This window comes from Vulpes lagopus, chromosome 1, assembly GCF_018345385.1.
Source record: "Vulpes lagopus strain Blue_001 chromosome 1, ASM1834538v1, whole genome shotgun sequence".
NCBI classification, from domain to species: Eukaryota; Metazoa; Chordata; class Mammalia; order Carnivora; family Canidae; genus Vulpes; species Vulpes lagopus.
This window is the reverse complement of record NC_054824.1, coordinates 90,875,380-90,900,191: the sequence shown is the minus strand read 5'-3', so window position 1 is coordinate 90,900,191 and position 24,812 is coordinate 90,875,380. Positions and strand designations below refer to the sequence as shown.

The following is a 24,812-nucleotide window of genomic DNA, read 5'->3' as shown; positions in this document are numbered from 1 at the left end:
CCTCAATTATTGGGAGCCACTAGGAACAAAAAAGATTGCTTGGATAATCATAAAGGTTTTAGAAACAACCAAGAGCTAGAGCAGTGTTAAACAATAAAGATCATCTCCTACATGAGATCACTCTTTCAAGACTAGGAGAGGTATCTTTTAGGTAATGCATAGAAATTAGTACAGAGAGGCAAAGACAATGAAGGAACAGAGGAATGTTCTCCAAACAAAAGAGCAAAATAAAATCTCAGAAAAAAGAGATCTACCTGATAAATGATTTTTAAAAATCAGGTAAGTGATTTACCTGATAAAGAGTTCAAAATAATGGTCATAAAGATGCTCACCAAGCTCAGGAGAAGAATGAATGAACAAAGTGAAAATTTCAACAGAGACAGAAAATATAACAAAGTACCAAATGGAATCACAGTGATAAAGAATACAGTAAGTAGACTGAAAAGTACAACAAGGGGGTTCAACAGCTGAGTAGGGGAAGAAGAAGAAAGGTTCAGTGAACTTGAAGACAGGACAGTGTAATTAATCTCATCAGGGCAGCAAAAAGATAAAGAATGAAAAAAAGTGAAGATAACTTAAGAGACTTATAGGAGAACATCAAACAGACTAACATACTATAAGGGTCCCCAGGAGGACAATAGAGAAAGGGGCAGAAAACATTTGAAAAAAAATCATGGCAGGAAATTGTCCTAACCCAGGGAAAGAAAAAGACATCCAGATCCAGGAAGTTCAGAGACTTCCAAATAAAAAGAACCTAAAGAGGGCCACATCAAAATGCACAATATTAGATTGTCAAAGACAAGGAAAGAATCTTAAAAGTAGCAAGAGAAAAACAACTTGGGAAACCCCATAGGACTATATAAGCAGATTTTTCAGCAAACCTTTTCCAGGCCAATATGGAATGGCATAATATGTTTAAAGAGCTGAAAGGAGAAAAAGAAACTGTCAATCAAGAATACTCTACCTGGCAAAGTTGTCCTTCAGACTGAAGGAGAGATGAACAGTTCTCCACACAAGCCAAAACTAAAGGAATTCAGTGTCATTAGAGTGGTCTTACAAGAAATGTTAAAGGGACTTCAATAAGCTGAAATGAAAGGGCACTACTTAATAACAGGAAAATAAACGTATAAATCTCACTGTTAAGGATTTGTAGAATTCAGGATAATATAATGCTGTAATGATAGTGGGTAAATAACTTATATATCTGATGCGAAGGTTAAAAGACAAAACTTCCAAAATCTGTTAATGAATCCACAAGATAAAAATATGTAATTTGTGACTTCAAAAACATAAATGTGATTACGGAGGAGAATAAAAATATAGAGCTTTAGAATGCATCCCAACTGAAGCTTAAAATAGACTATTATTGGGGCACCTGGGTGGCTCAGTGGTTGAGTGTCTGCCTTTGGCAAGGTTGTGATCCCAGAGTCCTGAGATTGAGTCATGCCTCAGGCTCCCCAGAGGGAGCCTGCTTCTCCTTCTGCCTATGTCTCTGCCTTTCTTACTGTTTCTCTCATGAATAAATCCTTAAAAAAATAGACTATTATAAATATAGGTTGTTCTATGTAAGCTTCACAGTAACCGCAAAGTGAAAACCTACAGTAGATACAAAAACCTATAATAGATACATAAGATAAAGAGAAAGGAATCTAACCACACTGCAGAAAACCATCGAATCACAAAGAAAGCAAGAACATAAGAAAGGAACAAAGGAATCACAAAACAGCCAGAAAACTAACAAACTGGTAATTATGTACATTCCTATCAATAATTACCTTAACTATAAATGGAACAAATTCTCCAATCAAAAGACAGAGTGGTTAAATGAATAAAGAAACAAGACTCATCTACTTGCTGCCTACAAGAGACTCACTCTAAAGACACACAGACTAAAGGAGAAGGAATTGAGCAAGATAGGCCCTGCAAATGTTAACCAAAATGAAGGTGGGGGTAGCTACACTTCTATCAGACAAAACAGATGTTAAGACAAAGATCTTAATAAGAGACAAAGCTATTATATAATGATAAAGGGGTCAATTCAACAAGAGGATATAGTATTTGTAAATATGCATCAATATAGGAACATCTACCTATTAGCAAATATTAGTCTCTTAAGCAAATATTAATAGACCTAAAGGGAAAAATAAACAATAATATAAAAATAGGAGGGGAATACCCGATTTTTATTAATGGATAGATAATACAGACAGAAAATCATTAAGGAAACATAATCCTCAAACAAAACATTAGAACAGATGGACTTAACAGACTGTATATGTTCCAACCAAAAGCAACAGAATACATGTTATTCTCAAGCATGTGCACAACATTCCTCAGGATAGATATGTTAGACCACAAAACAAGTCTTAATAAATTTAAAAGAATGAAATCATACCAAATATCATCTCTGACCACAACAGTATGAAACTAGAAATTATTAAAGAAATTTGGAAAATTCACAAGCATATGAAGATTAAACAACATCATTAAACAACCAATGGGTCAAAGAAGAAATCAAAAGAGAAATAAAAAAAATACTAATACCTTGAAGGCTTATATGCAACTAATAAATTACTAAACTCTATCTCTCAAGTTAAATAAAATATTCTTTAAAATATTCTCATGCTATAGTGTTCATCACATAAAAGTTTGTACCTCTAATTTCTTCATTTTGGGTATTACCTCTTATCAATATAAACTTTCTTTTTCTCCATTAAAAAAATACCCTGAGGAAAACAGATATAGAAATACAGCATACCAAAACTTATGATATACAGCAAAAGCAGTTCTAATACAGAAGTTCATAGTAATAAATGTCCACATTAAGAAATGAAGGAAGAGCTCAAATAAAAAAAAACTAACTTCATGCCTTAAGGAATTAGAAGAAAAAACAAAGACCTATGTTACTAAAAGGAAGGAAATAACAAAAATCAGAATGAAAATAAATGAAGTAAAAACTAAAAAGACAATAGAAGGGGCACCTGGGTGGCTAGTGGTTGAGCATAGCCTTTGGCTCAGGTCAGGATCCCAGGGTCCTGGGATTGAGTTCCACACCCAGTGGGAGCCTGCTTCTCCTTCTGCCTGTGTCTCTACCTCTCTCTGTGTGTTTTTTCATAAATAAATAAATAAATAAAATCTTTTAAAAAGACAGTAGAAAAGACCAATGAAACTAAGAGCTGTTTTTTTTGAAAAATTTTTTTCTTCAATTTATTTATTTATGATAGTCACAGGGAGAGAGAGAGAGAGAGAGAGAGAGAGGCAGAGACACAGGCAGAGGGAGAAGCAGGCTCCATGCACCGGGAGCCCGATGTGGGATTTGATCCCAGGTCTCCAGGATTGCGCCCTGGACCAAAGGCAGGCGCCAAACCGCTGCGCCACCCAGGGATCCCCAAGAGCTGTTTTTCTAAAGATAAACAAAGTTGATAAATATTTAACTAGACATACCAAGAAAAAATGAGGACTCAAATAAAATTAGAAATGAAAGAGGAGACATTACAGCTGATGCCACATAAATAACAAAGGATCATAAGAAACTACTATAAACAACTATATATAAAAAAATTTATAACCTAGAAGAAATGAATAAATGAATTCAGTAAAGTGGCCATATATGAAATTAATATACATAAATCTGTTGCTTTTCTGTACACTAATAATGAAGTAACAGAAAGATAAACAGAAAGAAAACAATTCTACAGATTCAATGTACTCCTTATCAAAATGCCAGTAGTATTTTTCACAGATCTAGAACAAATAATACTAAAATTTGTAGAACCACAAAAGACCCCAAATAGCCAAAGCAATCTTGAGAAAGAACAAAACGGGAGGTATAACAGTCTCAGATTTCAAGATATACTACAAAGCTATAATAAAACATTGTGGTATTAGCATGAAAATAGATACATCGATCAATAGAACAGAATAGAGAGCCCCAGAATAAATTTACAGCTATATAGTCAGTTAATCTATGACAAAGGCAGCAGAATATAAAATAAGGAATGACAGTCTTTTCAATAATTGGTGCTAGGAAATCTGGACAACTACATGCAAAGGAATGAAACTGGACCACTTGTTTTTACATTATACACAATAATAAACTCCAACTGTATTAAAGACTTAAATGTAAGCCCTGAAACCATAAAACTCCTAGAAGAAAACATATGCAGTAATCTCTTAGATACCAGCCTTAGCAATGGATATATACATATGTCTCCTTAGGCAAGGGAAATAAAAGCACAAATGAACTATTGGGATTAGACCAAACTTAATAGCTTTTGCACAGCAAAGAAAACCATCAACAAAACAAAAGGACCACCTACTGAATGGGAAAACATATTTGCAAATGATTTACCTGTTGAGGGGTTAATATCCAGAATTTATGGAGAACTTACATAACTCAGCACCAAAAAAACAAATAATCTGATTTAAAAATGGGCAGAGGATCTGAATAGGTATTTCTCAAAGAAGGCATATAGATGGCCAACATCATTAATCAGCAGTAAAATGCAAATCAAAACTCCAATGAGGGACGCCTGGGTGGCTCAGCGGTTGAGCCTCTGCCTTCAGCTCAGGGCGTGATCCTGGAGTCCCGGGGATCTAGTGCCACTTTGGGCTCCCTGCATGGAGCCTGCTTCTCTCTCTGCCTATGTCTCTGCCTCTCTCTCAGTGTCTCTCATGAATAAATAAATAAAATCTTAAAAAAAACAAAAACAATGAGATATCACCTTACACCTGTCAGAATGACCAAAATCGAAAACACAAGAAACATGTTGGCAAGGATGTGGAGAAAAAGGAACCTTTGTGCACTGTTGGTGGGAATATAAATTGGTCAAGTCAATTTACATTGGAAAACAGTTTCTCAAAAAATAAAAAATAGAAATACCATACAATCCACTAATTCCACTATTGAGTATTTATCCAAAGAATACAAAAACACTAATTTACAAAGATATATGCATCCCTATGTTTACGATAGCCAAGATGTGGAAACAACTTGAGTGTCCACACACAGATGAATGGATAAAGAAGAGTTTTATATATATATATATATATAACTCAGACATAAAAAAGGATGCAAGTTTGCCATTTGCAGCAACATGAATGGACCTTGAGGTTATTATGCTAAGTGAAATCAGCCGGAGAGAAAGATAAATGCCATGTGATTTCACTTATATGGGTAATCTAAAAATCAAAATGAAGAAACTACATAGTAAAAAGAGAATCTTAAATACAGAGAACTAGTGGTCACCAGTGGTGGAGGGATGGGCAGAAAGGGGTAAGGGGAGTGGGAGGTATAGTCTTCCAGCTTTGTAATGAATAATTCATGAGATGCGAGGCGCAACATAGGGAATATAGTCAGCTACACTTCTGGAGAACATAGCATAACATCTAGAGGTGTCAAATCACTGTTGTACACATGAAACTAATATATTTTTGCCATCTATACTTTAACAACAACAAAATTTTAATTAAACAAAATTGATAAACTTTTTGCTAGACTCACCAAGAAAAGAGAGGACTGAAATAAATAAAATTAGAAATGAAAGAGGAGACATTACAAGTGATACAACAGAAATGCAAAGGATCATAAAAAAACTATTATAAACAGTTATATGCTAAAAATTTGGATAATTTAAAAGAAATAGATAAATTCTTAGAACATACATCCTACCAAGACTGAAGCATGAATAAATAGAAAATCTGAAATCAAAAGCAAGAAACAACAAATGTTGGCAAGGACGTAGAGAAAAGAAATCTCTTGCACGTTGGTGGGAATGCAAATTGGTGCAGCCACTCTGAAAACAGTATGGAGGTTCCTCAAAAAATTAAAAATAGACATATCCTATGATCCAGGAATTGCACTACTGAGTATTTACCCAAAAAATAAGAAAACACTAATTCAAAGGAATACATGCACCCCTATGTTTACTGCAGCATTATTTACAATAGCCAAACTATGGAAGTGGAAGCAGCCCCCGTGTCCTTTGATAGATGAATGGATAAAGAAGATGTGGTTGTGTATATTCACAACCGTGAATATGTGCTGTATTATTGGTATGTTATTCAGCCGTAATAAAGAATGAAATCTTGCCATTTACAACAACATGGACAGATCTAGAGAGTATAATGCTCAGTGAAATAAGTCAGAGAAAGACCAAAACCATATAATTTCACTCATATGTGGAATTTATGAAACAAAACAAATGAATAAAGAAAAGAAGGAGGAGACAAACCAAGAAACAGGCTATTAACTATGGAGGACAAACAGATGTTTACCAAAGGGGGAGTGGGTGGAGGGATAAGGGAATTAGGGGATGGGGATTAAAGAGTACACTTCTTATGATTTAAAAAAAAGTGATAAAAATAAGTAAGTAAAGCTCAATACCAATAATAATAATAATAATAATAATAATAATAATAATAATAATGTGAACAGACCAATTACTCATAAAAGATTGGATGGGTAATAAAAAACTTCCTAACAAACAAAAGCCCAGGACCTGATGTCTTCACTGGTAAATTCTTTCACATGTTGAAAGAAGAATTAATACTAATTCTTCCCAAATTTCTTTCCAAAATTGAAGAGGGGGAACACTTCCAAACACCTTTTACAAGGCCAGCACTGCCCTGATATCAAACCAAAAGAGAGAAAGAGAGAGAAAAGAAATAAAATTATCGGCCAGTATCTCTGATCAATATGGATACAAAAAATCTCAAGAAAGTATTTAGCAAACTGAATTCAATGATACCTTAAAAGGATCATATGCCATGATCAAATTGGATTTATTCCAAAGGTACAAAGATGATTCAACATTTGCAAGTCAATGTGATACACCACATTAACAAAATGAAGAATAGAAATCATATGATCATCTCAATACATGGGGAAAAAGCATTTGACAAAATTCAATATCAATCGATGATAAAAACCTCTCAACAAGGTGGATATAGAAGGTTGTATCTCAAGATAATAAAGGCTGTATATGAAAATCCCACAGCTGACATCATACTCAATAAAAAACAGATTTTTCCTCTGAGATCAGGGACAAGACAAAGATGCCTATTCTTTCCACTTTTATTCAACATATTACTGGATGTCCCAGCCAGAGCAGTTAGGCAAGAAAAAGAAATAGAAGGCATCCAGATCAGAAAGGAAGAAGTAAAACTGTCTTGCTTTGCAGATAATATAATAGCACATGTAACAAAACAAAACAAAAAACCACTAAAGATTCCACCAAAAACTATTAGAAATAATAAACAGTAAAGTTGCAGGATATAAAAACATACAAAAATCAGTTGTGTTTCTGATAATAACAAACTATCAGAAAGAGAAATTAAGGAATTCCTGGGGCACCTGGATGGCTCAGTCAGTTAAGCCACTGACTCTTGATTTCAACTCAGATCATGGAAGGCAAGAAAAAGAAAAAGAAATAGAAAATAGATCAGCTATCATATCATGATCTTAGGGTCCTTGGATTGAACCCCAAATCTGCTTGTCTCACTCCCCCTTTGTCCTCCCTCTGCTTGTGCTCTCTAAAATAAATAAATAAATCTTAAAAAATGGAAAGGAAACAATCCCATTTACAAATGCATCAAGAAGGGTAAAATATTTAGGAATGAGTTTAACCAAAGGGATGAAAGACCTGTGCCTTGAAAACCCTGACATTGATAAAAAGAAATTTAAGATGACACAAATAAAATGGAAAGATATTCCATGTTCATGGATTAGAAAAATTAACATTATTAAAATGCCCATATTACACATGGTGTTTTACAGTTTCAGGGAAATCCCTATCATAATTTCAATTGCATCTTTTAGACACAGAACAATTTAAAAACTTGTATGGAATCACAAGACACCCAAAATAGCCAAAGAAATTGAGAAAGAAGAAAACTCAGTGCATCATGCTTCCTGATTTCAAACTGTATTATAAAGCTATAGTAATCAAAATAGTATGACATTGACATAAAAACAGACACATAGATCAGTGAAACCAACTGCCCAGAAATAAATCCACATATATATATATATGGTCAATTAATTTATGACAAAGGAGCTAAGAATATAAGAATATACAAGGAGAGTTTCCTTAATAAATGGTGTTAGGAAAATTGGACAGCCACAGACAAAAGAATGAAACTAAACCACTTTCTTATGCCATACACAAAATTATCTCAAAATGGCTTAAAGACTTAAATGTAAGATGTGAAATCCCGAAACCATAAAGTTCCTAGAATAAAAGAGGGGGTTACCTCTTTGAAATTGGTCTTGGCTATGAAATTTGAATTTGACAGCAAAAACGAAGGCAACAGAAGCAAAAACATATAAGTCGGACTACAAACTAGTTTGTAGTTTAGGGCAAACTAAAAATCTATTCAGCAAAGAAACAATAAAAAAATGAAAATTCAACCCGTGAAATAGGAGGAAATATTTTTAAATCCTATATTTGATAATGAATTAATATCTAACATACATAAAGAACTACAACTGAATAGCAAAACAGAACAAAACAAAAAATATGATTTCAAAAACGGGCAGAGGAACAGAAACATGCAAAGATGCTCAACATCATTAATTATCAGGGAAATGCAAGTCAAAACAACTATGAGATATCACCTCACACCTATGAGAACATCTAAAATAAAATTTTAAAAAAAATGAAACAAGCGTTGGCAAAAATGTGGAGAAAAAGGAATCCTCATGCATGTTAGTGGGAATGCAAACTGGTGTGGCCACTGTGGAAAACAGCAGGGAGATTCCTCAAAAAATAATTACTGTATGATCCAGGAACTCCACTACTGAGTATTTATCCAAAGAGTGTGAAAACACTAATTCATAAGGATACATGCACCCCTATGTTTATTGCAGCATTCTTTTTTTTTTCTTGAGATTTTATTTATTTATTCATGAGAGACAGAGAGAGGCAGAGACATAGACAGAGGGAGAAGCACTCAATCCCAGGACCCCGGGATCACCCCATGAGCTGAAGGCAGATGCTTGTATATTTGAAAGCTTCTAAGAGAGTAAATCTTAAGAGTTCTAATCTCAAGAAAAATAAAATTTTGCAATTATGCGTGGTGATGGATGTTAACAAAACTTATGATAATCATTTCACAATGATTGAACAAACATCAAATTACTATGTTGTACACCCAACACTAAGGCAATGTTATGTGCCAATTTTATCTCAATATAAATATATAAATACATAAGAAAGAAAAATCTATAAATACATAAGTGAAGAAATAAAGCGTTAACCAAGCCATTTCTATTGCCTAGAATGCTCCCCCACCCCACCTTAATGTACAATCTGACAGCGGAAAATTAATTACTAATTTTAAGCTAAGGCAGAGACCAAGAAATGCTTTTTCAATAAAATCTACTCTGCTTTCATCTGCCTATCCCTCTCCCTCCCAGGTTTAAGAAATTTGAAGGGTCATAGAATTGTGTGTATATAGGAAGTTTTAAAACCAATAGCGGGGGGATCCCTGGGTGGCGCAGCGGCTTAGTGCCTGCCTTTGGCCCAGGGCGCGATCCTGGAGACTCCTCCTGGAGACTCCGGATCGAGTCCCACGTCGGGTTCCCGGTGCATGGAGCCTGCTTCTCTCTCTGTGTCTGCCTCTCTCTCTCTCTCTCTATCATAAATAAATAAATAAAAAAATCAAAAAAAAATATTTACTAAAAAAAAACCAATTTAGGGAGGCGAGAAAATTCACTGTGCTGGTAAAGGGCCACAAAGAAGAAAACCGAAGGAGGCTAGAAGGGGCTGCTAATGTTCATGATGTTCCTCCCACTTAAGGCAAAAGCTTAGGCTCCCATCCTGGGCCTGTGGAAGCCACGGTTGGGCGAAGCTCAGATTTCCCTTCTAGAACTTGCCCTTCAGCTGTGAGGAGGGCACCTACCTGCAAACCTCCGGCAGCAGCACTTTTGGGATCTGCTGTGGCACTTACAGCCAGGTCACCCCTCGGCCAGCTGCGGGCCGGCGGCTACGAGGATCTGGTCGTTCCCGCCTAACCCAGGCTCCTTTCCAGGCAATCCTGCTGCTGGAAAGTGCTCGGAGGTGAGCTGCGAATCTCAAGCCCCTAGTCCATCCCCCTCCCTTCACCCTTTCCTTTCCTGGGTGTCACACTCATACTGTGGTCCAACAGCTTTCCCTGCCTGATGCTGCCTGCCCCCCCCTCCCCCGGCCCCGTCTCCTTTGTCTTTCCAGGTGTTGGGTCCAATAAATCTCCTGTACTTCTAGAACTCCATCCTGGCCTCTGGTTCCCGGAGAAGCTACCCCAAGTCACATTTTGTTTCCTTCTCTCTAAAAATGAAGATACTATATCTGTCATTAGGTTAGTACAGATTAAATAACATCTATACATAGATCCTTGAATATAGAAAGCAGTCGAAGATAAGTGAAGCAGGTGGATGGGGGGTGCAGGAAAACTGTACCTTCTATAACGGTTGTAAGTTCCTGGTCTTATGTCCTGTTTTTGTTTGTTTGTTTGTTTGTTTTTTTTTAAGATTTTGTTTATTTATTCATGAGAGACACACAGAGAGAGGCGGAGACATAAGCAGATGGAGAAGCAGGCTCCCCTGCAAGGACCCTGATGTGGGACTCGATCCCAGGACCCCAGGATCATGACCCGAGCCAAAGGCAGATGCTCAACCACTGAGCCACCTGGCAGTGGCTTATGTCCTCCTTCATAGCACATTATTCTGGGTACTAGAGAGAAAGAACTGGATGAGTTTCCACATGCTGGAGGGACATCCAGGGAAGATAATGCCCCACGGAGACTGGCCATAGAACGACTGTGGTCCGGGTCACACTCGTGTCCCTTTCCAGTGTAGGAGGATATTCCCAGAGGATTTTTCCTAGGAAATGAAAAGCATATTGAGGCCCCTTGCAAAATGACATTTCCAACTGGCACCAACGACGTGCTATCATGAAACACCCCGCCTCATAGTCCTGGTGGTTATTTTGATGTTAAAGGAGAACAGATTGGATTGAGTCAGCATCTCTCTTGAATATTCCAAAACCAAGTACTGAGATCAAGGAATGCGGGGGGCTCCCTAATGTCTCCTTAAAGCGGCAGCGCCTCGCTTAAGGGCTTGCACGAACCAGGCGCTCAACAGGTGTTTCCGACTTAGCGGCCGAATCAGGGCACGGGTGAGTCGATACACCCTAGGCCCTGCGCAGACACTTGGAAGAGACGAAGAACCATCCGTCCTTGGGGCGCCAGGGACCAATGGGGTGAGGCTGGGAAGGGCAAAGCCAGACCCCAGCAGGGCAGGAAGGCCTTGGCCTGTTCCAGACGACCCTGCCTTCAGCAGACTAAGGAAGCGTATGAATAACCCGCAGGGAAAGGAGAAGAAAAACCCAGACGTCATTAGCAAGCGGCATTGACCCCCCACAGGTGGCTGCTCCCCCGCCCTCGGGAGGACAGAGCACGCGGCCCTCAGGCTCCCTCGCCGCCAGGGGGCGCCCCGCGCAGGTGGGGGTGGAACAGGGGGTCAGAAGCGGGGGACCAACCCGCCTAGGAAGGCGCCCGGCTCGGTGAGAAGCGGGGGGAGCAGCTGGACTCACCCTCCAGGCCACGCCGCGCTGAGGGGCTCCGCCTCCTCGGCCACCACGTCCCGCCGCCGGGGAGGAAGGTCGGGGCCACAGCCCCGCGGGGAGCACCGGCAGGACTAGGGCCCCGAGCCCCTGGGTGTCCCCGGCCTCACCTGGGTGGGGCGCACCTGGGCGGGTCTCACGGGGGGGGGCCTCACCCGGGTGGGGCGCACCTGGGTGGGGCCTCACCTGGGCGGGCCTCACGTGGGCGGGGCTGCACTTGGGGGGGCCTCACCTGGCGGGCCTCACCTGGGTGGGCCTCACGTGGGCGGGGCTGCACTTGGGGGGGCCTCACCTGGGCGGGCCTCACCTGGGTGGGCCTCACGTGGGCGGGGCTGCACTTGGGGGGGCCTCACCTGGGCGGGCCTCACCTGGGTGGGCCTCACGTGGGCGGGGCTGCACTTGGGGGGGCCTCACCTGGGCGGGCCTCACGTGAGCGGGGCGCCCCTGGTGTGGCCCCAGAGGATGCGGAGGATGCGAGTGGGGCCCCGGAGTGGCGTGTCGCCTCGGTTTTTGGAGGGAAGACAGGGCAGGGCAGCGTTAGTGACGGGTGGTGCTTGGCGCTCGGCTTCAGCGACGCCTTCGGTCCTGCCGAGGAGTCTTCCCGCCTCTTTCCAGTCACGGGCTGGAGAGCCGCGAGCTCCCGAGCGCCCCCCCCCCCCCACGAGCAGGTGCTCTGTCCCCAGCACCCAGCCGCAAAGGGAGCCCTCGGGGCGGGGGGGGGGTCTGTGCAGCCAGAAGCGAGGAGTGGGGGGATCCCGGGGGGGCTCAGCGGCTGAGCGCCCGCCTGCAGCCCAGGCCGTGATCCTGGGGACCCGGGATCGAGTCCCGCATCGGGCTCCCTGCGTGGGGCCTGCTTCTCCCTCTGCCTGGGTCTCTGCCTCTGCATGTCTCATGAACAAATAACATCTTAAATAAAATAAAGAAACGGGGAGCGTGGCTGTCCGGTGCCGCGGCCCTGTGTCCCGTAGCCGTCCGTGCGCGGAAGGACGAGAGCTTGTGATCGCAGCCGGGGCTCGGGCGGCCGCGGGGAGCCGGGGGCGCAGGAGGGGGCGCAGGGCAGGGCCCGCGGGCCCAGGCGTACCTGGCGGCTCAGCTCCCGGACGCAGCGCTCCAGCCTGCGCGCTCCGCTGCGGGCCTCGGCGGCGCGGCGCGCCTCGTCCTCCCGCTCGCCTTCCAGCTCGCGCACCTGCAAGACAGGCCGTGACCTCAGGCCGCAGGCGGGCCGGGCCGCCCTCCTCCTGGCGGGGTGACGCGGGGCAGCCGGCGGGAGCCGCGCGGTGCGGGCTGTCGGCCCATCGAGGCCCCGCGGCCCCGCTTCCTGCAGCAGCTCCCGAGCTACGCGCAGGCACGTGGCCAGAGCAGCAGCCCGCGGCGCGCAGGTCGAGGCCGGGCCTGAGCTCCCCGCCCGCAGCCGCCGCCGCCGCCGCCGCCGCCCACTCGAGCCCGGGGAGCCCGGCCGCCAGCGGGGGGCGCTGCAGCGCGCAGGCCGGCCTGCAGGGTGCGCGCAGGTCTCAGGCCTGCGCCGAGGCTGGGACACCGCAGCGGCAGAGCAAACATCTCTGCCCTGGAGCAGCACGCATTTTAAGGAGGGTGGATACACCCAGCAAAAGAATGTTCCATGGTGGGAAGTGATTTGGAGGAAAAAAAGAACAGAAAGGGGGGAGAGAGTTGGTGGAGGAAGGGTGCTGGCTGCTCCTCGTCTTGCCCTAGAAGTCCCTGCTCTCTTCCTGCCTTCTTGACGAGTGCCACCCTCTCAACAGGGCCTTCCTGACTAGCCTAACAAAAGTGCGAAGTCCGGGGGATCCCCGGGTGGCTCAGTGGTTTAGCCTCTGCCTTCGGCCCAGGGCATGATCCTGGGGGCCCCAGATCGAGTCCCACGTAAGGCTCCCTGCATGGGGCCTGCTTCTCCCTCTGCCTGTGTCTCTGCTAGCATGCTCTGTGTCATTCATAAATCAATCAATCAATCCTTTAAAAGCATAAAATCTTAAAAAAATAATAAGTGCGAAGTCCAATGCCCTGAGGCATGAACATGCTCGCACTGTGAGTGACCCCATCGCTGACTGCCCGCCTGCCTCCCTCCTTGCTCTTCCTCAGGGAGGGCAAGTCAGCAGGTGTGCAGGTGCTTGTGGATGAAGGTCATTAGAAAAGTGTTCGAAGCCCCTATCATCGAGGAACCTAACACACGGTTCTGTTGGTTGAGACTAAGACGACGAGGCCCCCGGTCAGGTCTTCTCAAGTGTGTGTAGTTTTGAGTTGATTAAAAACCTCTCTGGGAAAATCACTATTACATCAAATCCTAGATATCATAATTTCACCTGTAAGTATTTCGTTAGGCGATCCTAACAGAATAGTGTTATGATTATGTTTTCAAGAAAATTAATCATAATTCCTTAGTACCAGCCCGTATCCGGAGCTCACTGCGACTGAGTTAGCACAGAGTCCAGGCCTTAATGGTGGACAGACAGAACTGGAAACCAAATTAAACCCTGCAATCTTAAATTTGAATAGAAAATACCAGTATCATTCTTATGTGTTTTTTTTTAAGGCACATTTTAAGTTAATTTTATACCTATATTTTCTCATACTAAAAATCTTGGTTCTTATGCAATAAAGGTTAAATAGTTGTTGGTTAAAGGATTGTATTAGTCTTACTGAGAGTGGTGATGAGAAGGTATTGTTATTTGAAGCTAGGAGCACAGTTTGCTTTATGTGCTAATTTTTTCCTTCGGTCGTTAGATGTATTCCATGAGGGATGTACAAAGCACCATGTTTAAAAGTCACTGGGAATCATTCTTCTGTGTTTTATGCCCCCGCCCCCCAACCTAACCCAGTTAGCTTCCTTTGTTTCCATTTGTGTTAACATTTTAGGGATTGATTTGTTTTACTCTTAGATTTAAACTTGTTTTTTTTAATTATGAAGCGTGTAAATGTTTTATATGATTTTACAACAATCAAAACAATGGAATGAGGTTCAGAAGATCTCCTTTTCATCTCTGTGTTCTCTTCCTACGGGGAGCTATTTTTATTAGTCTTCGTCTTATCCTGTCACGCCTTCCTTTTGAAAATACAAGCACATGTGTATGTGTACTTGTCTTCTATATTTCCTTTACCCTTGCACAAGACCTTGTAGGCTCTACCTATTGCCTGTGCCTTTTATCACCCTGGTACCACTGGATGAGATCTTCAGAAACTACTACAGAGCTCCTCCTCATTCCTTTTTAATCAGCATCTTTACCTGGATGTAGCATGGATGTGCATTGGGATTCTACGGCACGGGCTAGGCCATAAATGCGCAAGAGCAATACTGTATTTTTCAGGGCCCTTCTGAACCATCAAGTCCCTGTCAAATATTCTTCCTGTCCTTCTAATATTTGTCACCCATCTTGTCCATAGTCATTGAAATTGGTTCAATACTTTAAAAAATTGTGTTTTCAAGAGAGAGCTTTCTAGTTGTTGCTAAGTTCTCTGAAGGCAGGTGCTAAGTCATTTCTATCAGCCCTTCTTTTTTTTTATTTTTTTTTAAATTTTTTATTATTATTTATTTATTTATGATAGTCACAGAGAGAGAGAGAGAGGCAGAGACACAGGCAGAGGGAGAAGCAGGCTCCATGCACCGGGAGCCCGATGTGGGATTTGATCCCGGGTCTCCAGGATCGCGCCCTGGGCCAAAGGCAGGCGCCGAACCGCTGCGCCACCCAGGGATCCCTCTATCAGCCCTTCTTATATCTTCACTAATCATTTCTTGATCCTTGATTTAGTTGTTTCCCTTCCACTTTTTCTGGAAGAAAAAAAAAGCGGGGGTGGGGGGACTGCTCTGCAGAGGAAATAACAGGAACAAAGGCACAGAGGCAAGACTGCGTGGGCATCCCTGGAAATGGCAGGGAACCCTGACTGCGGGGAGCCCGAGTCGGTGTGGCTGAACTGAGATGCCCTCTCACCTAACAGCAAGAGGGAAGGCCGACTTAATCCAGTTCAGGAAGAGTCTTGGCTGAGGGCCCAAGGTCAAGCAAGAATGAATGAGTAGATTGAGATCTGACACTTGATGATCTAGAAGTGCTAATTGCAGAAGTGGTGAGAGAGGGAACATCTGGAGTGATATTCCAGGACAAGACAGCCGTGAATTGGGAGCTGTCATGACTCCACGATTCCCCATGCAAACGCCTACCCTCGATTCTAGCTTCTGGATCTGCTTTCTATTCCCCGTCACCGCAGTCTGTTCAGCTTCATCCAGCCTTTTTTGTAAGTCTTTAATTGTCTGCTCCATATTCCTTCTCATCCTCTCCAGGTGGGCACTGGTGTCTTGCTCCTTCTTTAGTTCTTCGGCTACGTTTGCTGCCTAAAACAGAGAGAAAGGAGCTGAGCTAAGCTGGCAGCCAGCTGACCTTCACATTTCCACCCACAACCTTCCAGTCGTGATCTGACTAGATGGCATGCCCTCCTCCGTGTATTAATCTCCTCCACTTTTCTGTCCCTAACATGGGCCACCCTGGAGTTTGTTAATGATATGGCAATCACAATGACATCTGCTGCCAGGGAGACTGGGGTGAGGGGGAGCAGAAACAGGCCAGAGAGGAAGTACTGCATGAACAACACACAACACCTGTATTGAAAGAAGAACGATGACCAACTGAAGCAATAGCTTTGAACACACCAAAGCTCGGGACATGTCCTATAACATCACGCACCAGGAAAGTAGGGAAGGGTGCCTATGAAAATCTTTCACATCTCACTTTTCTAATTCTGTGATTCACAACAGCAAACAAGTTTAGGCTCCAGGAATTTGGCAGCTACAGATGCTCTCATTGCCAATAATCTGGCACAAGGAAGGTTAATTCTTGTTTGTGAAGCCTGCTCTTGGCTTTAGCTATGTGTACAAGGGCTTGATGTCTCGACAAAATTATTAAGAACTGGTTCATGAATCTCTCAGCGCATTTAATGTAAGAACAGTGTCCTCCCAGCCAAAGCTTCTCTGTCTATCAGGTTACCAACCATCTGTATAATTTAAGTGTGAGACGTCTGTGCAGATGGTGAGGGCAAAGAATGAATTATGGAGGCAACTCTGGGTTCTGCTAGGTAGGCCTGGGACTCAGAGCTGAACTATTAGAGAACTGGAAGGTGGGGGAAGAGGTAGTGAGTTCATTTTTCAAGTGTCAAGGAAATCTTATAAAGGCATGTTAAAGCAGAGAGTCTTCATAATGTGTGACTGCATACATTTCCCAAGCTGAAGCAGACACTCTTTTTATTCCTTTCTCTCTATGTGGATTTTCATAAATGTTAAGCCACATTATTTTTCCCTTGGCCATCAAACATCTTTAAGCTTTCACGCACCTCTTTTCCATCACGGAGCAGAAATGTCTCTGCCTTGATACCAAAAGGCTGAGTGATAGGCACGCTTCTCTATTCTTAGAGAGGGCTGGCTTCTATAGCAACGTGGTGTCCATGATTTGGTGCGAAGGTTTTGTTTAGCTCCTCAACTGCCAAATAACTCAGGCAAATCTAGACACAAGCTCTACTCCTCTTTTGAATTTTAAAATGACTGATATAAAATCTAATTAAATGTCTTGTCTCCCTAGTTCCCATACCCTTTTCATCAAGAGGATCAGCTTCCATCCACACAGCAGAGTCAGGGCTGCTGCACAGAGTTGGGTAGTGATGGACTACACAGGGTCACTTGATGGGGACGGAATGAGTGGAGGCTGCAGTTAAATGCACACTCTGCTCAGCAGGCCTGGGACCTGCAAGGCCCTCCACCTCCCTCCGCTAATTTTTATTCTGAGTGTTACCTTCTGCTTGCTATGCCCTTTGAGAGAAGTGCTGCATCTGCCCACAGAGGGTCCCAGCGGTGGCCTTTCTTCAGTTCCCACAAAGCTCCAGACAAGGCTGGCTGCCAATGCCGAGCTTAGTGCCATTTAGGAAAAGTACCCCCATGAACAATTTCAAACTTGCAAATAAAGAAGGCATATCAGCCCTGAAATCCTTCTTTACCAGCCTGATTGCACTACTCAAACAATAGTTATGGGTTGTAAGAAATAAGTGAAATAAGCTTTCTTTCCAGATCATCATCATCAAACTGTTACAGATGCTAGGAAAATAGCTATTTGTAAGGATATACAGGAAGAATTGTTTCTCGACTCTAGATATATTGATTCACAAGTGGAAAGTGGCTTAACTGTAAAAAAAAAAAAACTTCTTGCTTTCATAAGGTTTTGCTTATAGCAATTCAACTGTTCCTTTTTATTGTCTGAGTAGGTTGGAAGGGAGGAGCTAATTGGCCTAATTTTTCAAAATGGGAACAGAGAGGCAGAGGGGTCAGCTAACCTCCTCCTGGCTATATGGAGAATCAATGGAATTCTTTTTGACTGCAGATCCACTTCTGCCCTTTGGCTACTGCTCCGGTCAACTCTGGAAGACAGGAGTGAGCAAGCAGTCAATGGACTCACCTCAGTGGCTGCCTTCTTGGCCTTCTCTTCTGCATTTTGACACCTCTGCACTGCCTCTTCGGCTTCTTTCTGCATCCTGGCAACATCAACCTCCAGTTTCTTCTTCTGGCTGAGGAGGCTAGTGTTCTAAAGTGGAGCAGCGCTCTCATTAGGCAAGTTGAGACCAGGGAGGCAAAAGCAGACTGGTCGGTTGAGGACATGCAACAGGAATGGACTCTGGCCAGGAGCAAGTTCTGTTCTCAGCTGCCGCAGTCAGCAAAACAATACTTCCCACCCCAGGAAGCCACACTAGACAACTCCCCTTTGCCAACAAAGGCATATGTGAATAGAAAGTACTTCATCTGTTAGAAGTTCGATATTAGAGATAGTTTGTCTAATATGGGTCCAGATAATCTACAAGTCCCAAGCGTGTGTTTGGTTTTCAACTTGTTGAGGAGGACTGGTTTCTGCCTTTTGTTCTCTGATGTGGTAGGAGAAAGTGTTCCAGAGCGCAATTAAGGGTCAGCAGCAGACATTTGGGGATCAGGAAGGTGGGGAATAAAAATCAGTTGTCTGCATGCTGCTCCAGGAAAACCGAAACCCAAACCCAAACCAGAACTTCCCTTAACCACCTCCCTCTCTATCTGACTTTGCAGTGAGTTGGCGGGAAGTATAGCTCAGATGAGCCTCATCCTCCCAGCCCTTAGGAACCCATCCTCGGGAGGATGCTGGGTGTTCTGTGGCTACGACTGTCCTAATTCTTTCTTTCCTGGGTTGTGACACTAGAGGCTGAGACTCCTTTTGCTGCTATTTGCCCATGCTTGAAGCACAGCTTTTCTGAGGGTGTGAAACCTTAGCACAGAGAATGTAATATAAAAAGCACAGGTTCCTATTTTTGATTTCTCTTCATTGTCCTTTCACTTTTCTCTAGCTAGTGCCTCTCTCAGCAGCAGGACGGTACCTTGGAAATAGAGAGATATTCCAGCCTCCCACTGCCCTGCTTCCTCAATGGCATGAAGCATCTTCATCGAGGCTGCCATGCTCTGTCCTTACAGAGAGCGAGCTTCTATGCTCCCGGGCCCAGGCTTTTCCTGGGGTGGTGGTGGTGATGGTGGTGGTGGTGGTGAGGATGTATTTTACTGGAATATTCTCTGGGTGCTCACTGCACATAACTCCACAGAAATTCTTTCTTCATAAAGGAAGGTAGAAATATATGTGCCTACTTATTTATACATGGAATCATTTAAAATCTGCTAGTGAGATAATGGTCAAAACTTTTTCAAGCTGAATGACTCTAATTGGTTCTTTTGGGGAGGAAGAGTTTTAGGAGATATTGTGCAAGAGGGCAATCTAGATTGTCACAGCTCAGGTTTGAAAAAGAACACGTGTAATCAGCTCAGAATAAGTTTGGCCTTGTATATTTATTCTAGGCTTAGAGGTCTGGGGGTACAGAAGGGGCGAAGAAGGTTCCATAAAAGATACACATTGTTATCAAAAGATTGACAGCATGCTATTAATTGCAAGGTGCCCCCATGTGATTAATGTTGGGGAGAGGTCCTTGTGAGCAGTGTAGTATCACCTGGACGTGCTGGTCAAAGGGAGAATTCATTTGAGAAATCATTTGGTTCCTGCATCCCACTGCAGAGATTTTGATTAAGTAGATCTGAAATGAGACCTGAGAATTTGCATTTTTTCTGTTAGTTTCTGTGATACACTGAAAGTGTCAGAAACTCTGCCCTAGAGATCAGGTTTCCATGGCCTAATTTTCTTTTTGTTTTTCCAATTCATCTCCTCCTCTCTCTGTCTGCTTTTGCTCTGCTTGATGTCCTCAGCTCTCTCTGGGCTAGTGGTTTTTCATCATATTGGGACCCACTGGTGCATTATCAGTTATAATAGGCATGGCAAATGATTTATTACCAATAGCTAGATTAAGTACTACAGATAGATGACTACTTTTTAAAAATTCAATATCCTACTTTATAAGAATCCTGCTCATTATATTTTAGATAAACTCTCTTAAGAGAGAAAGAAAATGTTGAAGTGACCCTTCTGGGAATTATGCATAACATACAGCCTATTTGTTCCATATCATATGATATCTAAATAGAGTTGGGTCATGCACAATGTTTTGATGGACCCAAAAGTCAGACTGTAGGCACAAACTGATTGCAATGCCTTGCAACTGGTACATCCCTGCCTTGTCCTTCCTTTTTCCCAGTATTTCTCAATGGGGACGAAATTGGCATTCTGGAAGGGGCACTTCGTTGTGAAGCGGGGTTATCCTGCACCTAGGACAATATTAGTATCTCTGAGTGCTGCCAACTAAATGTCACTGGCACTTTCCAGTCACTGTGGCAACTAAGCTGATCCCACAGACATTTCTAAATGCTTCAGAGTACGGCAGTTCTGCCTATAGTTGTTTTAATCCACTCTTCAAAGCAATCGCCAGAGTATACTTCCTGAAACGAAAATCTGATCATTTCACTCTTAGCTACTCAAAATTCTTCAGTGGATCCCCATTAGCTGCAGGATGGAATTCAAGCTACATCAGTCTCACACTCAAAGTTCCTGGGAACCTGGCTCCCCCTGCCTCCTGGCATCATTTCTCTGATCTCTCCTATCCCCGCCCCACCATGTTCTAGTGAGTATAGCAATTTCCCTCAGTAGCCCAAAGCTCCTCCTCCCCCATGCTTCCGTCCTTAGCTTCACAACTCCAGTTAAGCATATTGTGCATCTAGTGAGGTCTAAGACTCTCAGGAAAGGCTGTCTGCAGGGATGTGCTTGCCCTGACTCTACACTCCAGCAGTGCACTGCAGTTTCTACCTGGGGCTTCACTTTTTAAGGACAGTGGAGTTATTCTGCATGTATATCTGCTCAGGTTATGGTGGGTGCCCTATAAATGTTGAATGATTCACTGTACAAAATTTGTCCTAGCCACAGTGGTTCCTCCTGATTCCATGAGAATGGCAAGCAATCTAAGAATTCTTGCTTCGTGTCACTTATATAACCTTCCATGGGAAACCAGACTCCTGACAGCTCATCAAATCTGTCAGCAGCCACTTAGAATTGCTAGAAATCTCCTGGCTCTGAGGCAGGAACATTTTTTTTTTTTTAATCCTGGGATGCTTGGAGAGCATGTGACTTGGAGGAAATAGGAGAAGCAGGCAAGTGGTTCTGGTACACCAGGGAACGTTCATGTCTCCCCAGTATCCTGGCTATCAATGCTCTGGGAGTTCATTCTTTTGGACTAGTTTTATGGGCTAAATTGTGTCCCCTTCAAAAGAGACATGCTGAAGTCCTAACCCTGTATCTCTGAATGTGACCTTCTTTGGAAATAGGACCTTTACAGAGGTAATCAAATTAAAATGAGGTCTTTAGGAAGTGTCTGAATCCAATATGACAGATGTCCTTATAAAAAAGGGAAATTTAGACACAACTACCAACAGAAGAAAAATGGTGTTAAGACAAGGAGAGAGAATGCCATGTGAAGGCTGAGGATTGAAATGAGGCATCTATAAGCTCAGGAACACCAAATATTGCCAACAGACCACCAGAAGCTAGAAAAAGGCAAGGAAGGATGATTGACCTACGAGATCCAGAAGGAGCATGGCTCAGCCGACACCGTAGTTTCGATCGTGTGGTCTTCCATACTGTGAGAGAATCAGTGTCTGCTGTTTTAAGCCACTCAGTTTGTGGTCCTGAGTTATAATAGCTCTAGGAAACTAATACATCTGGGTATGAATGAAGAGTGTGCCCACTGCTCTGCTGCCAAAGACGCTCCCTGTGTCTCATGCCATACCCAAGGCTTCACATGACAACTATGTATGGTCTAAGGCTGAACAGTGGGTGGAAACTGTTGCCTTCACACAGCTGGTGCAGCTAATGGGGAGAGCTTATGGGCCTCACCTGGGTATGGAAAAGATTGATTCTCTCTGTGGCCTGCAGGAGTTCTTCCTCTGCCAGCCTGCGCCCACACTCTGTCTGCTTGTACAGGGACCTCAGTTCCTCTAGCTCGGACTGGAGAAGAGAGTTGTGCCTCTCAGCCATAGCCACCTGCTCCTTCAGCTCACTGTTCAGGTGTGTGCTGTCATCTAGCTGCACCTGAAGGTCCTGCGAGAGAAAACACAGGCCTGGGGCACAGATCGCTCTGAGTTCAATAGGATATGCACCTGCATGCAATCTCCGAGCAAAGCTCCACCAATTTAAATTTAAGCGTGTTCCTACTCTCTTGAAGAATTAGATTTGTTGCCCTTACTTTTATTGCTCAACACAATCTCTTAGTCTGTTTACTCCCTGCCCCCATATTACAATTTGAAATACCTTGACCTGAGTCTGAAGCTGGCCCAGGGATTTGGTTGCCTCTGACACCTGCCGGTTGGCACAGCTAAGCTGGAGTTCCATCTCACTGAGGTCCCCTTCCACATTCTTCTTCAGCCGGGTCACCTCAATTCTGCTTCTAGTTTCAGAATCCAGACTAGACTGCAGGGAGTCAATAGCGCATTGCTTGTTCTTCCTAATTTTAGAATAACATTCAGGGGAAAAAAATCATGCACCCAAATTAAGAAAGGTTACCTGCTGCGTACCTAATAGTTTAGGAAACAGAAAAAAATTAAGATTCAAGAACAATTCTGGGTAATTAACAAAATGAGTCTAAAGGGTTATCATTTTAGAAACATTGAGGTTGGGCACCTGGGTGGCTCAGTCAGTTAGATGGTCAGTTCTTGATTTTGGCTTATGTCATGATCTCAGGGTTCTGGGATTGAGCTCTACACTCAGGGAGGAGTCTGCTTGAGATTCTCTCTCCTACCCTCTCCCCCCACTTGCATGTTCTCTGTCTCTCTCAAATAAATAAGTAAATATATTTTTTAAAACATAGAGGTTGAAGGGTTAGGTTAATGAAAGTTAATGAAAGCTTCATAACAGGTTAATATTCCCAGAATCTTGTGAGGTTCCAGTGGGGCAGACTTAGCCTTATCTAAGATGCTCTAATGTATAGCATAGAGCAAACACCTGGATTTCCTAGAGTGGCTAAGGATGAAGGAAGGATGCTCTTCCAATAGCCATAATATTTAAACTACTTTCAATGGTGAAACATGTCTGAACAAGGTAAGAAAGAGCACTCAGGCTGAAGTCTCAAGGACCACAATACTGCTCTAATGGCCTGTAGATGCTTAGCTCTTCTAGAATAGCATGGTTATCTTTCTCTAGGAGTTGGAGTATAGTCAAGGGTAGGCTGAGAAAATCAACTGCTGTTGTGAGGATTCAGTTGCTTCAATATTCCTTTATAACAGCAAAGCCCTATGCTAAAACCGTGTTTGCAAAGTGGGAGAATGTAACACCCAGAGTTAGCCCCTCTCCTCTGCTAACCCCATGTCCCTGGGCCGCACAAGTTGAGATCAGCTTCACATGCCTATTCTTAGGTCCTGGCTTCTGTTCAGCTTGCAGTTCAGAATTCTATAGGGATGCCAGTATATAAAGTTAACAGAGACTGTTATAGCTGAATATGTACCTCTCCATTTATATGTTGAATCCCTAACCCCCAGTATTTCAGAATGTGATTATCTTTGGAGATATGTCCTCTAAAAGAGGTGATTAAGGTAAAATGAGACCGTTGGATAAGGCCTAATTCATTCCGATTTGTATTCCTTTAAAAAGAGAAGATTTGGACACACACAAACACACCAGGGATGCACATGCACAGAAGACCATGTGAGGACACAACAGCAGGATGGCCATCTGTAAGCCAAGGAGAGGCCTCAGGGAAAACCCAACTTGCCAACACTTTGATTTTGGACTTCCACCTTCCAGAACTGTGAGAAAATAAATTTATACATTTAAGCCACCCAGTCTGCATTTGATTATGGCAGCCCAAGCAGGCTTACACAGGGACTCACACTCTCAATACCAGTAAAAGCATTAAGGCACTTCTTTGTCTTATATTGAGGAAACTTATTTTTGCCACAGCTGACTCTCCTCTTGCAAGAACACTAACGCATCTCTTGTTTAGTGTCAAAATCCTCTGTAGAAAGATACATCCTATTTAAGCAATGTTTCAAACTGTACTTTTCTACAGTTGTTTATGAATCTTCATGAGTGCCTGCAGACAATAGAAAGTGCTGTAGTTTCAGAGGCTTGGATATGATACAGGTCTAGAGAATGGCCTCTAGACAATCAATACATTTCATGCATAGTCATGTTTTAAAATGAAAACTCCTCCAAGTACCTTTTAGAAAAAATGAAGCACTCAGGACTAGGACAATACAGTAAGAAATTCCTCTCCTTACCCCCAGAAATGTGGAATACATTTGAAAAAGGAAATCAAATGCAAAAAAAGAAAATCAATATAAAAACTTAAAAAGGAAAACCATCAATAAAACAAAAAGGCAACCTAGTGAATAGGAAAAGATATTCTGCAAGTGATATACCTAGTAAGTGATTAAGATCCACAGTATATAAAGAACATACACAACTCAACACCAAAAATAATGATAATCTGATTACAAATGGGCAAAAGATATGAACAGATATTTCTCCAAAGAAGACATACAGATGGCCAACAGACACATAGATGCTCAACATCACTCATCATCAGAGAAATGCAAGTCAAAACCACAATGAGATCTCACCTTTCACCTGTGAGAATGGATAAACTCAAAAGCAAAATATAATAAGGGTTGGTGAGGATCTGGAGAAAAAGGAACCCTCATGCACTGTTGGTGGGAATGCAAATTTGTGCAATCACTATGAGAAACAGTATGGACATTCCTCAAAAAAATCAAAAATAGAATTA

At 42.8% G+C, this 24,812-nt stretch overlaps 1 protein-coding gene across 1 annotated transcript in view; it reads right to left on the bottom strand.

Moving 5' to 3' along the window:
- Positions 1-24,812, bottom strand: part of MYH15 (myosin heavy chain 15) — a 150,288-nt gene that overhangs the window by 5,215 nt on the left and 120,261 nt on the right. Inside the window, exons 35-39 of the mRNA XM_041748566.1 lie at positions 22,343-22,535; positions 21,929-22,132; positions 18,044-18,169; positions 15,769-15,939; positions 12,685-12,789 (exon numbers count right to left, since the gene is read on the bottom strand). Coding sequence (XP_041604500.1) covers positions 12,685-12,789; positions 15,769-15,939; positions 18,044-18,169; positions 21,929-22,132; positions 22,343-22,535 — 799 coding nt within the window. The remainder of the gene's footprint in view (positions 1-12,684; positions 12,790-15,768; positions 15,940-18,043; positions 18,170-21,928; positions 22,133-22,342; positions 22,536-24,812) is intronic.